This window comes from Mercenaria mercenaria, chromosome 19, assembly GCF_021730395.1.
Source record: "Mercenaria mercenaria strain notata chromosome 19, MADL_Memer_1, whole genome shotgun sequence".
NCBI classification, from domain to species: Eukaryota; Metazoa; Mollusca; class Bivalvia; order Venerida; family Veneridae; genus Mercenaria; species Mercenaria mercenaria.
In genome coordinates, this window is record NC_069379.1 from 243,460 (window position 1) to 258,218 (window position 14,759).

Here is a 14,759-nt window from a genome sequence, read left to right on the forward strand (position 1 = left end):
AAAATAGAAAATACAAAATGTGTCTCAAACCTCGTGCTTTTCTTTCAGTTATACTCAGGAGAAGCCACTAAATTTAAATATATTACCCCATCTGTAAATCAACATTCAATACCTTTTATTTAATAATCACAAGCATTCCGATTTAACACGCATAACATAAACACATTTAAGTCAAATTGACCGATTTCTACCTACGAGACATTTCTGTGCCTCGTAATTTAAAAGAGGCCGATAAAATCCTATCCGATTACAAAATAGTGAATTACCTTTTGGCTAGTAAGATATTCTGCTGACTTTACTACCTTCTTGCAAATATAAAATGTCATTACACGTTGGCAAAGGAAAAACATTCTCTGACTACAAATAACTGACATTATGGTTCCGCTCCTCCAACAAAACATAACACTGTGATAAGAATCCCGCGTAAGGAGTTTTACCCCTGTCACGTTAAAGAACACGAAAGATTCCTGTTATTGAAGCGTCTTCTATATATGTTACTTATCTCCAACGCAAATTATAAACAGTCAAGTGTAAATGACGCTCGCAAGTGTTTCTGGTGGGGATAATAAATTAACTTAGAATCAAGGTGGTGTTCTCACCTGATCTCACTTTTCAATATTTGTACTGTTTATTTGCATTTAGTGCCTCTACAGCCCACTAATTTTTATCAATTGATTACTTTATATTTTTATAATTAAATCAGATTTTCAGCATATGACCACTTTAAATTAAATGTGCATTTTTAAGGTGAAAAACAGTAGAAATTTATCATAGTGCAAAAGTATTACTTAGTATGTAAATTAACGCTGATATTCTTGATAAAAGATTCAAGCTATTTCAAATTAATCTATAGTATTTACATTTAGTTTAAGACTGTATTAAAAGAGCCACTTCATATGCGACAAGTTTTGACATCCGCGCTGTAAGATCCAGCGGTCCAGTGGTTTTGACAAAGTAATCTTGTATCGTGAGTTCCAGCATTTCAATAATTAATACTCTATGTCTTTACATATGAGATCAGGAACTTATATTCGAGAAATGAAGAACTAACAACCATATAGGCTCAAAGAAATTTCTAACTATAAAAAAGAAAAATATGTTCGAAGGCGAAAACTACTGTAGGTTTATGTATGACAAAGAATTATCAAAAGTATGAAATCACAGCTACTTGCAGTACATATCACTGTATGTTACTACTTTGGTAGTATTTGCAATAGATATTATAAATGTCTTACAAGCCGTCGTCTGCATGATATCCTATAGAATATTCTCCCCATCCGGGCTGATGATTTTCTGGATAATCACGTGGTACTACACCTATAGCTAAAAAATAAACATATGCTTCTATATATCTGAATTAATCATTGTAGCAATTTTTAACATCAACTTGTATAAAAACTGTAAAGTTTCTAGTAATAAAATAATTCTTAAGATGAAAGAAAAACAATTGAATTAATTCCTGAATGATATCAGTCAATCCTGACTCCGCAGTCAAACATTTTTAGAATATGCTTCAAATTGATTGATTTAATTCATTACTGCAGTATAATCTTAAAAACTCCGTAAAAATCAAGATTTTACATAAGAAAACGTTGAAAACTGCACCAAATATTTTATCTATATTTTTTCATGGATTATTATGAAGCTGTATAATGAAATACTTAATATTTTATTTATATTATAAAGATAAAGCGGTCTTGAAGATACACGATATTGTGATTGTATCTCTGTTACATTACTTTTCCGTAATATCTTTTGTTCACAAAAGCTCTTATAGTACTACCGTATTGTGTCATTAAACGTGTCTTATTACTCGTTAACCACACATGAATTCTTATACCATTTCACTATTTCAGCAATGGTTTAACTATAATAGTATAACATTATAACTATTATTATTTTCTGCTTGTATTATGTTTTTGGTTTACCGATAATATTCTGTTTTTCAATGATTGTATCAATTACTCATTTAACTCAGTATGTTGTGTTTCCAAGTGTTTAGTCCCTTTATATGTTTTCGGTAAAAAAAAATATATAAATTATGCCCTGATCGATATTCCTACATCATGGGGTAAACATATTTTCATATCACATTTTTGGAAGACAAATGTTTATGATATAAAAGCTCTGCAGTCAAACATTTTTATAATTGCTTTAGTTAATTTGATTCATTATAATTCTATAAGCGCCGTAAAAATCAAGATTTTACATAAGAAAATGTTGAAAACTGCACAAAATATATCATTTACAATTTTGTATTACATTTGAAGCTGTAGAATAAATAACTTTATACTATATTTATACAGGAAAAAAGAGATCTTGAAAATACACGGGTTTATGGTTATTACTCTGCTACAATATATACTTACATATAATATACATTTTGCTCACCAGATAACTGTTATAATTTATCAGTGTTCTGTCATTAAATGAGTCTTATTATACCTAATATAAATTCTCAATGCAAATTCACAATTGGTTTAATTTTAATAATATATCATATTCTCCGTTGATTTAATACCGCTATAGAAAACATTTCTTGTTTTGTTTGTTTGTTGTTTTGTTAGGTTTTGTTTTGGTTTCTGTGCATGTAATTTTCCTTATTTCCTGATGGATAATAATCATAACATGATACTTTTGCATTGCGTTCAAGGTTGCAAAGATCAAATTTGACTAGGTGCTTAATGTCAATTACTTGCAAAGCGTCTTAAGACAGAAAACAAAAAAATGAACACCTTCTGACAGCAAATTCGGAATGTGACTTCCATTCATTACCGGGGAAAAAGACCATAGATGTGGTTTGTCTCTAGTTTACTGGTTTTTCTATCACATTTAGCAAATAAACACGTATATGATCTAATATAAGAAGGAAACTTTGATCCAGATTGATAACCAAAATAATAAAGAGAGTCACTGTTTGCCACCCATGCATTGTGATATGTTGCAAAATAAAGTTTTAATATGGCATTCCTTGAAAAAACGTACAAACTGTAATATTACAAAGAATACGATATAGCCAGATAACCAAACAAGAACCGTAACTTCTAGTCACACAGGCGATGTAAAATGTTAAAAAAAATCTAATTTAATAAATTTAATAGTTTGTAGTCGTGGAAGGGTACTGGATCTAGTACGAGTACGTTTTGGAAATATAAGAAGTAGTCGCATCGTCGTTTTATCAGTAAATGGTAATCAATGTCGTCAAATGGTAAATGCTCTCCTTCCTCGGACACACACCAGTAAGTATAGGTTTAATCTTTATTTAGGGTTAAGCCGTTTTTCAACAGTATTTCAGTTATGTAACGGTCAGCTGTTAACATAACCAGCGTTCCTGGATTCTGTACCAATACTGAACTGTTCTAGGCAAGTAATTGCCAACTTCTCCACACGAATCAGAGGTGGACATGGATTATTTCAGACACAAAGTCTTTGATCAAATCGTCCAGGAGAACATACGCCTCAACCAGGGCTCGAACTCACGACCCCGAGGTCAGTATATCTACGCTCTCCATATTAAGCTGAAAAGAAAGTGATAAATACATACAAATAAAGGGAATATCCTTATATATAAACCTCTAATGTATCACTTTTCCTTCAGTTCTAGAATTATATTTAAAAAAAATAAAAATCATTGTAAATCATGTCTGTATTGTTAATGCATGTATATATGTATATACAGACGTAAATCTAATATTTCTGCAGTGTGTATCATGTGTGTATCATGTTTTGTTTAAATAGTAAGATTACATTTCGTTTTTTCTGTTAATGTGTACAATAGACATACTTGACGAAGATGCAACAAAAGTATTGTGTCACTGCTTCATTGTATTTTAAGTAGTCAAAACTAAACATAATTATACTGTAACGGAGAAAACAGTTATATTCTTGTCTTGAAAATATGAAAATCAACATCTTTCAAAGTATATGATATAACTATACGTTCTTACCAATAGTACCACGTTGGCCCAAGCTTAATATCTCTACTTCAAAGTATTGTCCAGTCCTTGTCCACAAACAGCCCAACATCACCACTTCCATTATCCGCGTAACTGCAAAGGATCATTATAGCGTTACAATGTACTAATTTAGGTAACAATTTGTGTTTGTACTGATCCCTAATGAAAACGTGATTCCCGCGCAAACGCGAGGACGCGTCCATTCATGATAACAGATAAAATCATCATGATAGTACAGTACTGATAGAAGGTGATTTATATTGGTACGTGTATGAAAAGAATCCATTCCAAAAATGGCACAAACTAACAGCGCTTTGATATTAGAAACCCAATACATATGTAATTTGATTCGGCTAACCACATCATCAATAGGATACTGCGATTTGGTGATATATACGGTTATGCATTGAATCACCCTTGTAAAGTAAAAATAATGTTAAGTAAATGCATGCAACCGATAGTTATTCGTAGTAAAATACTGCACCATTGGTATATAAAAAAAGTATGTTGAACTGTTTTTACTATTACTGGGCATGTATACTTGTATGTTTGTGATCAAATCCACGGCTGCCGGGGGGTTACGCCGTCTTTCAGCAGTATTTCTGTTATGTAATTGCGGGCAGTTAACCTATTCTGTACCAGTACAAACCCTTTCTCCGGAAGTAACTGCAAACTTCCCAACTGGATTCAGAGGTGGAGGACAAATGAGTTCAGTTACAATATCGTCTATAAAATAGTCACAGGGAATATACGCCCCGTCCGATGATCGAACTCCCGACTCCGAGATTCGTAGATCTGTGCTATCCCTATTCAGCTAAGCTGGTGGGGTTCACATATCTGTATAGTGGGTTATATTCGCGGAGTTTTAATTTTCGCTATATTTGCGGTTAACATTGACAGCACGAAATCTACACAGCGCGATGTTTTACCACCGTGAATATACATATTTCAGAAACACAAATATGATACATGTAATCAATTGATGTTATTCACCAAATATTCCCAATTATTATATCGGTACTTAATTCCGTCGTATTAATATAGAAATTTTGCACATGAGAAATAAAGTTGTGAAAAGCATCGTATTGTTATATAGCGGTTATATACTTTACAAATCGATTTTTGATGATTGCATCTAACGCTATCATACTACATTTAATACAATCACTGTAGTGTACAAACAATTTTCTATTTATGGTATCGTCTATTTATGATTATAGCAGTTATAGAAAACAAGAGGGCCAAGATGGCCCTAGATCGCTCACCTGAGAAATACACCATAACAATGTAAACATGTTTGTCCTAGTGATTTTCATTAAAATTGGAGCAAACATCTTAGTGTACTCAAGCATTTTCTTTGAATTGACCTAGTGACCTAGTTTTTGACCCAAGATGACCAATATTCAAACTTGACCTAGATGTCATCAAGGATATCGTTCTGACCTAATATCATGAAGATCAATTGGAAATACAGCCTGTATCGCATATAAAAGTTTTTTCTTTGATTTGAACTATGACCTAGTTTTTGACCCCAGATTACCCATTTTCGAACTTAACCTAGCTTTCATCAAGACAACAATTCTGACTAAATTTTATGAAAATCCAGCGTAAAATGCAGCTCCTATTGCATACAAAATGTCTTTCCTTGATTTGACCTAGTGAACTAGTTTCGAACCCCAGTAAACATATTTTCAAACAAAATTTCATGAAGATCAGTTGACAAATACAGCTTCTACCCAATACACAATCTAAATGTTGACAGACAGACGACGGACGGCGGACATCGAGCGATCACAAAAACTCATTGCTCTGGTGAGCTTAAAAAGAAAAATGTTTTTATCCTTGCATAAAGGATTTTCAATTTCAGTGTTAAAACCATAAAAATTATGCGCGGTGCAATCAAAATAAATAAGATAACAGTAAAGACATGTTCATCAAAATCAAGAAAATTGTACGAATACAACCTGTCATGTGTACTTATACATGATTATAAATCAGTCAAATAACAGGCTTAGCAGACGCTGTAAGATAATTTTATTTCTATTCATTTTCAATATATACTTTGTAATTGATCAATATAAAATAAACGGGGATTTGAATAAGTACGTCGTAAGAAGATACTTAACATGTTTCTCGATACGTGATTTAATATTAGTAAAACAATGAAGAGATTTTATTTCAATGCATTACAGGACTAAATTTCGCCAAAGTTAAGACGATAACAGCAGACTTATTCGCATGTTTATTATTATTTGCATGTCTAAGAAGTGTGATCTCCGTTTCAATTGTTTACAACTAAGATTTATAATTCGCGGTCGAAGTAATTTCCGTGATTTCAAAACCTTCAAAAAACGCGCAAATTCGACATCGTGAATATAACCCGCTATACAGTATGTAAAATTGCTAATCAATCACAACATGTACACAAAGTATGTGCTCGAATATTTTGCTACACTTACTTGCAAATTATTGACCTCATGCAAGTTTTCATAACAGAAGTCTATGGGAATATCAGAATTTTGGTTACAATTTCACGAACATACCTCTTTTTCAAAATGTAGATTTTCAAAATGCAACGTTTTGCTGTTGTAAATGAGTGTATTTTTTATTACATGTATATTAGCCGGGGAGCCAAGGCATGAAAAAATGGATTTACCTGTCCGGTCATGCTATAGTCAGTTTCTATACATATTATGAAAGTACAAAGACTCGCGGATCAGAAAAATCGGACCTGCAAAACAAAAGCTCTTGCAAAATTTGAGAATATCAAGGGGAGATAACTCTGTATATTTGCAGATTTTTAAGATTCATATCGTTTTTTTACTAACAAAACCTGACATCATGTTTCTAAAATCAGTTCAAATATGTATATTTTAACCTTGCTTTTACGCATAAGGCTTATGGTTGAAAAATACGCATTTTATTATAAGAATTGGCACCTAAAATACGAGAGAATAAAATAAAATAATTTAACCTAAAATTTACAGTATGAAGAAGTAACCTTTAAAATGGTCTTATTTCTCAAAGTCATTAATCAATACCACTGCAAAACAGTCTGTTAAAATAGAAAATCATCTAGATACTCTAGTTCAGGTTTGGCTAAGAAATACGCAAATCCGGGGTATTTTATGTACCCCACCCACTTTATATAATGCAAAAAATGTATAATAAAAATATTTGACCAACAACCAAGAAGATATATCCTCTTTATCACGTATATACAATATAATCTATATTTTTGACCATATAAAGCTGGATAAGGGGTATTTAAAATATTTTAAACAGAAAAAGGGGGTAGGAAAACCTATGTATTTTACAACCGATAATTAGAATTAACAACCCGTTATTAAATAAGAGCAACACTAATGAAAGGCGATGAAACCTTTTCTTGCTAACTATTCATTTGGAAAGTAATTTCTTTCGTGCAATCTAGTTCGATGTTGGCTAAGAAATAAGCTTATATGGGGTATTTTATGTACCCCACCCACTTTATATAATGCAAAAAATGTACAATAAAAAATATACGACCAACAACCAAGAAGATATATTCTTTTTATCACGTATACAATATAATCTATATTTTTGACCATATAAAGCTGAATGAGGGGTATTTAAAAGATCCGCGAGACTTTGCACTTCCATAATATGTATAGAAACTGACCGGACAGGTAAATCCTGTTTCTAGGCACTTTTCGCACATTTGGCTCCCTGGCTCTATGGTCAAATGTATAGGTCCGTAGGCTTTATTTAGAGAAATTTGGCCTTAATTGAAGATATTATTTTCAAACCGGTTTGAAGGCATCATTTGGAATTATTTCACGTGAAAACATTTTTTGTAATCATTTTTGTCTTCAGAAAGGATGGGGTTTAGACTCCAGAAAGTTTTCCGTTCCCTATGCCGGGCCCAGGCTTTACAGTATAATTGACATTACGCCATTACTTCTGGTTTATAAAAACGTGCAGGACCACCTTCAAATTATGATTATATTTTTTAGAAATTCAAGTGCTAATGATAGCCGCAAAAATATTTGCAGGTGTATGTTTTGTTGTTGTGCACGATAACACTGAGATAACATTGAGCAATTAGCTCAGAAATTTCTTGAGTTCGGTAACCAACTAGAATTTGAAGGAATTCAGTTTGAAACTCTTGATTAAATTACATAGGTTCAAAAAAGCTTGTTTCGTCCATATAAAGTCCACGAAAAAACTACATCGTATTGCTTTGAAAAGTATAAGCAATTGTTCTCGGTTAACTAGTTTTCATTAGTGTAGAAATACATTGCAATGTAAAAAGTGTAACAAATTGCCCATATAATACACGTTTCGCTAAAGGACACGACGTGATTAATAGAGGGTAATGACCACTAAAATGATCCGCATTGTCGTAAATAGATTTCACGAGAATTGGAATATGTTAATTGCACATTCAGTTTCATTGTGTGGAAAACAATTTTAACCTAAATGTTCTTGACATATTCCAAAAGTTTATATCGTCTAAGTTTTACCTGAGATATTCACCATCAACAGCAATGTTTCTGCAGATCAGTTGTCTGTCCAGAAAGGGCTGTAAATAATTACATAAACATAAACGTTCATAGAAATCTAATTCTTTGTAACAAATATAACACAAGCATAGAAGGATTTTTACAGATAATATCACTGGAAATATGTGCAGTCTTCATCGTAACATAAATATTTAAGAGACTCTCTCTACTTAGGGGAAGACATATAAATTGTTGCGTTAAATACCATTTTTCAATTATTATCAATTGATTATTACTTGATAGGACAGTCGTCTAACGGTCTAAATATGCTCCTATATGTCTAGCTATTTGTCGCATACAGTATTAGATTGTACTGTACATTGTAGGCTCGTCAAATATGGTTTGCTTAGCTGGGTACGAGTCCAAATATATCTCGTATTGTACAGTACAATGTTAAAAACCTTTTTATTCTATATCTATTTTTATCTAAGTTTTAATTACAAATGTTTCACTGAATATTGTATTCCTGCCTTTTCTACATTTCCCTGCTTGGTATGAGTGCAAATGTATATTGTACAGAACAATGTTAGGCCTTAAATAACCTTTCAATTCTATATTTATTTCACTTCATACGTAATATACGTAATTGATTGAATGTTGTTTTTCTGCGTATCAGTATTAAATACATTATATGATACAACCTCCCTACAACAGCCATTTGGCGATTTGGGTGGTTATAATACTTGGCTGAGATATTATGCCAACAAACATTGTCAGCAAGTTTGGTGAAGATCGGATGAAAACTTAAGAGAGCGGACAAGGCTAAATTCTTCGTTTTTACGAGTAATTCAAGGACCATAATTCAAGAGTGCCTGGTACAATTTGGCTGGTTATCGAAACTTGCCGAGATGGTATGCCTACAAACATTGTCAGCAAGTTTGGTGAAGACCCGATGAAAACTGAATTAGAGAGCGGACATGTTTTGAATGCCAACCGCCCGTCCGCTGCCATTCATCATCTTACACATTTTGTTTCTTAACCGTTAAATAAAAACTTCTGAGGTAGCTATTCAGACCGTCAGGGCTGATTTCTTCCAAATTCTTAGTTTCGTCCGGAACGGCTTCTTTTAGCCACTTTTCAAATATTCCAACATCTTATGACGTTTTTTTACTGTATTTTTAGGTTTGTGATTATTAACGAACGTGTTAATATCTAAATCAGATAGCATTGTCATCACTTGAATCGTTTTTGTGTGTTGTAAACAAAAAAATAATAATAATAATAAAAAAATCGACAATTAAATCCTGATTTCAAGACGCATAATCAAACTCTGTACATAGAGCGCCTACTTCATCCGATTTATAATCGGAACATTTTCACGCGTTTCGGGCTATATCGTATGTTTAACATGGGACTGTTGAACCGTCCAAATACAGAAAATACAGGATTTTTTTTTGTACGCGCGTGCGTTCAAATACAGGATTTATTGTACGCACGTGCGTCCAAATACCGTAATATATTTACGGTCACGTGTTGCAAATGAACATTCGCGATTGGATAGATAAAATAGATATAGAATAATGACATATATATCCTACTAAGGCAGCAGATACATTTTTTCATCAGAACCTGGACAAGATGTTTCACCTTCGGAAACATTGTTTGTAATACGTTGCATCAAATGTCATATATTGATAACTTTCAAAGCAGAAAATGTCAAACTCTTTTCATAGTCACGTTACTGCCGCCTGTGGTTTAGATGTGATTTTTTACATATTTGTTTTTTTTCTTTTCAAATACATTTAACTGAACCCTATAAGACTGCTCGATTCTTTATGTACTAATTATGTTCTCATTTAACACGCACTGAGGGATTCATCAGAATAAAGGTTTTATCGAAGTTGTCTTTATACTTCCGTGAAATATTACCGTATTCTTCTTCAGATTCTGAACATTAATGCAGTTAACTAAACACACATCCAAAGTAAGTAGTGCCTACTTCGAGTTTGCATTTTCAGTTACAGTGTATTCATTTAGTCTGTTACATCTCGTTTAAATTTCAAAATAGGCTTAAAAGGAGAAAGTTATACCCCTGTTAATATCTACTCAGAATTGCAATAATTATGTTTCCATGACAACGTAAAACCAAATGGCAAATATAATTCATCCTTAGATTTTTACTTGATCTTTACCTTATTTTCTTTATTCAGAAAAATCATTTATCTACTTTTTGAAACTATAACAAATGAGAGAGTTATGCTTTACATAATTAAAAGGACTGTACTCCAGAATTTGGCTAAAAGTATCATTTTTAAAAAATCGAAGTATGGTTGTAATAATGAAGATTACTTAAACATATGTTATTCGTTAATTGTAAACGCAGTAAAAGTTTTATTTTTCATATGGATATCCTACTTCATTTGATAGTAAGGTATGTATACATGAGGAACATATTACCATAAGCAAACAATATTTTGAGGAAAACAGCTTCAACAAAAACAATGATTTCGAATACATCCGACGGCAAAACGGAAGAAAACATCTACACGACGGTGATATAAATGACAAGGGCATCACCGTTTATACGAGTGAAAAAAAAGTTGAAAAAGACGCATACGCACAGATTAAGGCAGTTCTGATAAAACGTACTTTACAGACTGTGCCGAACATTCTGATGTCTGCATTAGCATGGACGGTGATAACGACGGCTAAATCGAGAATAATTTCAAAATCTCTCAAAATACCTTAAACTAAACTTACATCCTGACAGATACAGAGAATTGCAATTCAGATACGTTCTAAAACCAAGACTTAGACGTAGAAGACACTAATGATAATGAAGGTTACCGCGGTGATTAACATTTACAATAACGTTATACCGGCAATTGCAGCAACAGTGACACAGACGAAACGACTTAAAAGGTGCATTGGAATGATGACTACATATGAAGGGGTTAAGGAGTCACTAAGTCATAATTCGGTACTGAGTAATAAAAGGGGATATAATATTGTAATTTTGAGTAACTAAGTCTTAATTTGGAGATAATAAGTTCAAATTAGAAGAGAGTTAAAGTATAGCTAGCATGATGTGTGGGTAAGTTACCAATCATGACATGAATCTAATCAAATCGTCTTATATGTCTCTACATACAACTAAATAAATGTTTGTTATCTTTTTATAAATTATGAATTCTTCTATATGTCTGGTATTAATTTGAAGATGAGCTTCTCCACTTTTAATCATCGTATTAAAATATAATCATTGAAACACAATTGAGAAAATAATGTGATACACACCTGGGGTTTCCTGGGCACAGGGACTTGAGGCAGAGGGGTTCTTTCTTTTGGTTTGATTTCTTCTTTTACATCTTAAATAAATAAATTAAGTTGATCATAAATCAATATTTAAATAGCAGTATGTTGTGAAATGTGTCTATGAATAATCTTAATATATGTAACAAACACATTTCAAATTATTGATCCGCTAACGTAAGATTAACTTCACTAAATATTTACAACTTCACACTATTTTGGAAATGGGTCACTGATAAGATTATTTACTTTAACAAAATCAATAGATAAAGTGTTCGAATAACATTAAAGATAAACATGTATAGCAAAGATGTTTTACTGATATCAAACGTTTCTTTATTTCATTTAAACACGCGATATATTCAATGGTTTATTTTTTGCAAATATTGCTATATAAATTGTTATGATAACTAAAAGGAAAAGAACTATTTTTCCTACTGAATATAGAAGAATAAATACCCGTTTCATTCCTCGGCTTAATTCTGTGTACACTTCCAATTTGTTTACTATCTTTAACGGAACGCTCTAGGTTATTATTACGTTGAAACTCGTAACTTTCAATCTTGTTTCTGTCTTGTATACTGTCGAGTTGTTCTCGAAGTTGATTCAGTTTAGGTTTTTGTAAAACTGAACTTACAAAGAGTTTTTGAGGTTGGTCAATCTGTGACTCAAACACTTCAGTCAAGCGCGATATTTCAATTATCAAGTCTTCATTTTCCTTTTCTAACACATCCATATTCTTCACGTCATTCACCTTAATTTTTTCTCCTTGCTTTAATATGGCATTTGACAGTTTATTGACATGTGAAATCAATTCTTCTTTGAACATGTTTACATTCTTGTGGAACTTCTTATTGATATCTAGAGCTTGTTTCTTGTTTTGCTTAATAGAGGATGAAATATCTTTTGCTTCACAGAGATACTTCTCGGCTCCTTGGACAAGAGTTTTGAACTCCTGGCTGCTTTTTAACACTCTCGCCTTGTCACGAATATACTCGACTTTGCAGGTTTTGTGTTCAAGAATCATACAGTCACCACATCCAACTTTCTCGTGTTCTGGACAATAAAACTTTATCAGCTCACTGAAGTGCTGCTCGCATTTCTCTAAATCTTCGGCCTTTTCTGTTTCTGCAACTGTCTCGTCAGAGTTGGACAATGTATGTCCGCGATTTAGCTTATATTTTTTATGTGTATCAAAACAAGGTTTACACATATGCTCCCCGCACTCCCTACACAAACCATCAGCACGCGTAGATACTTCACTTTCTTCACAAGGCTTACAAAGGAAATTATTACCATCATTAAACACTTTTCTTCCGGATACTTCCATGTTCATACCGTTTTTATAATAAATTATGTGTCCTTTATAATTTGATCTATAGTCCTTTTGTTACTGCAAGATAAAGGGGAGGCGAAATCAAAGTACAATAGTTATATGTGTACAACTTGATAACTGACCCACTTTATAAGTTGTACTTGTTTTATTTTGCATGTATAGTTCAATTACTAGTGGAAACACGATAATTTTATTTTATTGATAAGCAATATCTGCCAGTATTCTAAAAATGAAAATGAAGCAATTTTTCCTTTATATTTATATACAATTCTTACAAAATATGGCACAATGTTTTGTCCAAGGTTTTTGGAATATAATATAAAGGGATACGAGCAAGATAGTGTGTCTCATCTATATACAAGCAGTTTATCTGTCGATAACAGTCCATTAATCGCATACGAGTTAACGTATTAAAATTATCTGATAACGTCGCTATATTTGGCATAAATATTCATCTTTAACATAGCGTTATGTAGATGAGAGATTTATATAGAATAAATAATATAGAATTCTGTTGCGTATGATTAGCAGAATACATAATGTATGCGTATGCATGTAAAATAAGTAATAATTTTATATACTGATTGGCTTGCAAAAAAGAAGTATGTCTAGTGACTTGGAACTCTGACTCGAGGAATCCATGAAACAGTACCCCTTTAGAACTAGTACTTCTTTAATGAAATATTTTTATTTTGCATTGAAATAAAATCTACTTGTAAATAGAAATAGAAATAAAAGTAATAAAATCATGAAAATAATATAATAACACCTCAAAACATTTCAATACAACAACGAGAATTCAACGACAGTCGGCTGTATGACAGACCAATGCACAACCACTACGCCAATCTCAGCTGTTGGTCTAATCTAAGAAAGGTTTTATAACAAATCATGATGACTTCACTGATTGATAGACGAATCTATAGTTTAAACTCTCAAGCGTCAAAACAAAGAAATATCACTTATAAACGGGAAATCCTCTGTTAAAAATCACCGGCCGGCATCTGCTAAAATTGAATTCTAAATGCTCGTTATATAACATTTTTAATATAATTAAAATGTTTCATGAAAATACAATTTCAAATATTGCTTTTATGTATGTAGAATCACCGCGTATAGCTAAGCCTAAGAATACTTAAGTTTGACAATAACACTTTTTTCCTTGCGTGAAATATGTCACTAGAAAGCGCGAAAAGGAGAAAACTGACGCCGCATTATAGTAGTAGTAGATAGTTTTTCGAAAAGCGAAGAAAGTCTATATACCTCATGTGAAAAAAGCATCCATTACACTAACAAACTTTTGGAATATTTAAATTCACCCAAGTTTATCTTTAAATGTAATAAACATGACAAAATAGATTTATCTGTTTATCTTTGTGCTCAAAAATAATTGATGTATTATAATGAGATCAAACAAACAATTGTGCGCGTGAAATAGTAACGAAGGATACATTAAGTTTGAGTTGCAACATAGACTTCCTTTCCAAATCAGAGATTTGCCATTATATTCATCAGTAATACGTAGTTGATTTAGATATACCGGTATTTGGACAAATGCAAACAAAATAATGGATTTTTTCTCATGTAGCTTTGACGAATGTTAAACATCGACAATTTGAAGACAAAGACAGACCTACTTTCTCGAAACAGTGATGAGAGCAAATAAGCATA

General features: G+C 32.3%; 1 protein-coding gene across 2 annotated transcripts in view; it reads right to left on the minus strand.

Annotated features, from left to right (window-relative positions):
• LOC123541730 (SPRY domain-containing protein 3-like) overlaps nucleotides 1-13,224 on the minus strand; it is a 54,448-nt gene extending 41,224 nt beyond the window's left edge. Inside the window, exons 1-5 of one of the 2 annotated variants that reach the window (XM_045327299.2) lie at nucleotides 12,212-12,278; nucleotides 11,738-11,808; nucleotides 8,462-8,520; nucleotides 3,948-4,049; nucleotides 1,236-1,323 (exon numbers count right to left, since the gene is read on the minus strand). In XM_045327299.2, coding sequence (XP_045183234.2) covers nucleotides 1,236-1,323; nucleotides 3,948-4,049; nucleotides 8,462-8,477 — 206 coding nt within the window. In that variant the 5' untranslated portion in view covers nucleotides 8,478-8,520; nucleotides 11,738-11,808; nucleotides 12,212-12,278. Of the gene's footprint in view, nucleotides 1-1,233; nucleotides 1,324-3,947; nucleotides 4,050-8,461; nucleotides 8,521-11,737; nucleotides 11,809-12,211 lie in introns of those variants that run through there. The other variant, XM_053531000.1, reaches the window with a different exon arrangement.
• Between the last annotated feature and the right edge of the window lie 1,535 nt (nucleotides 13,225-14,759).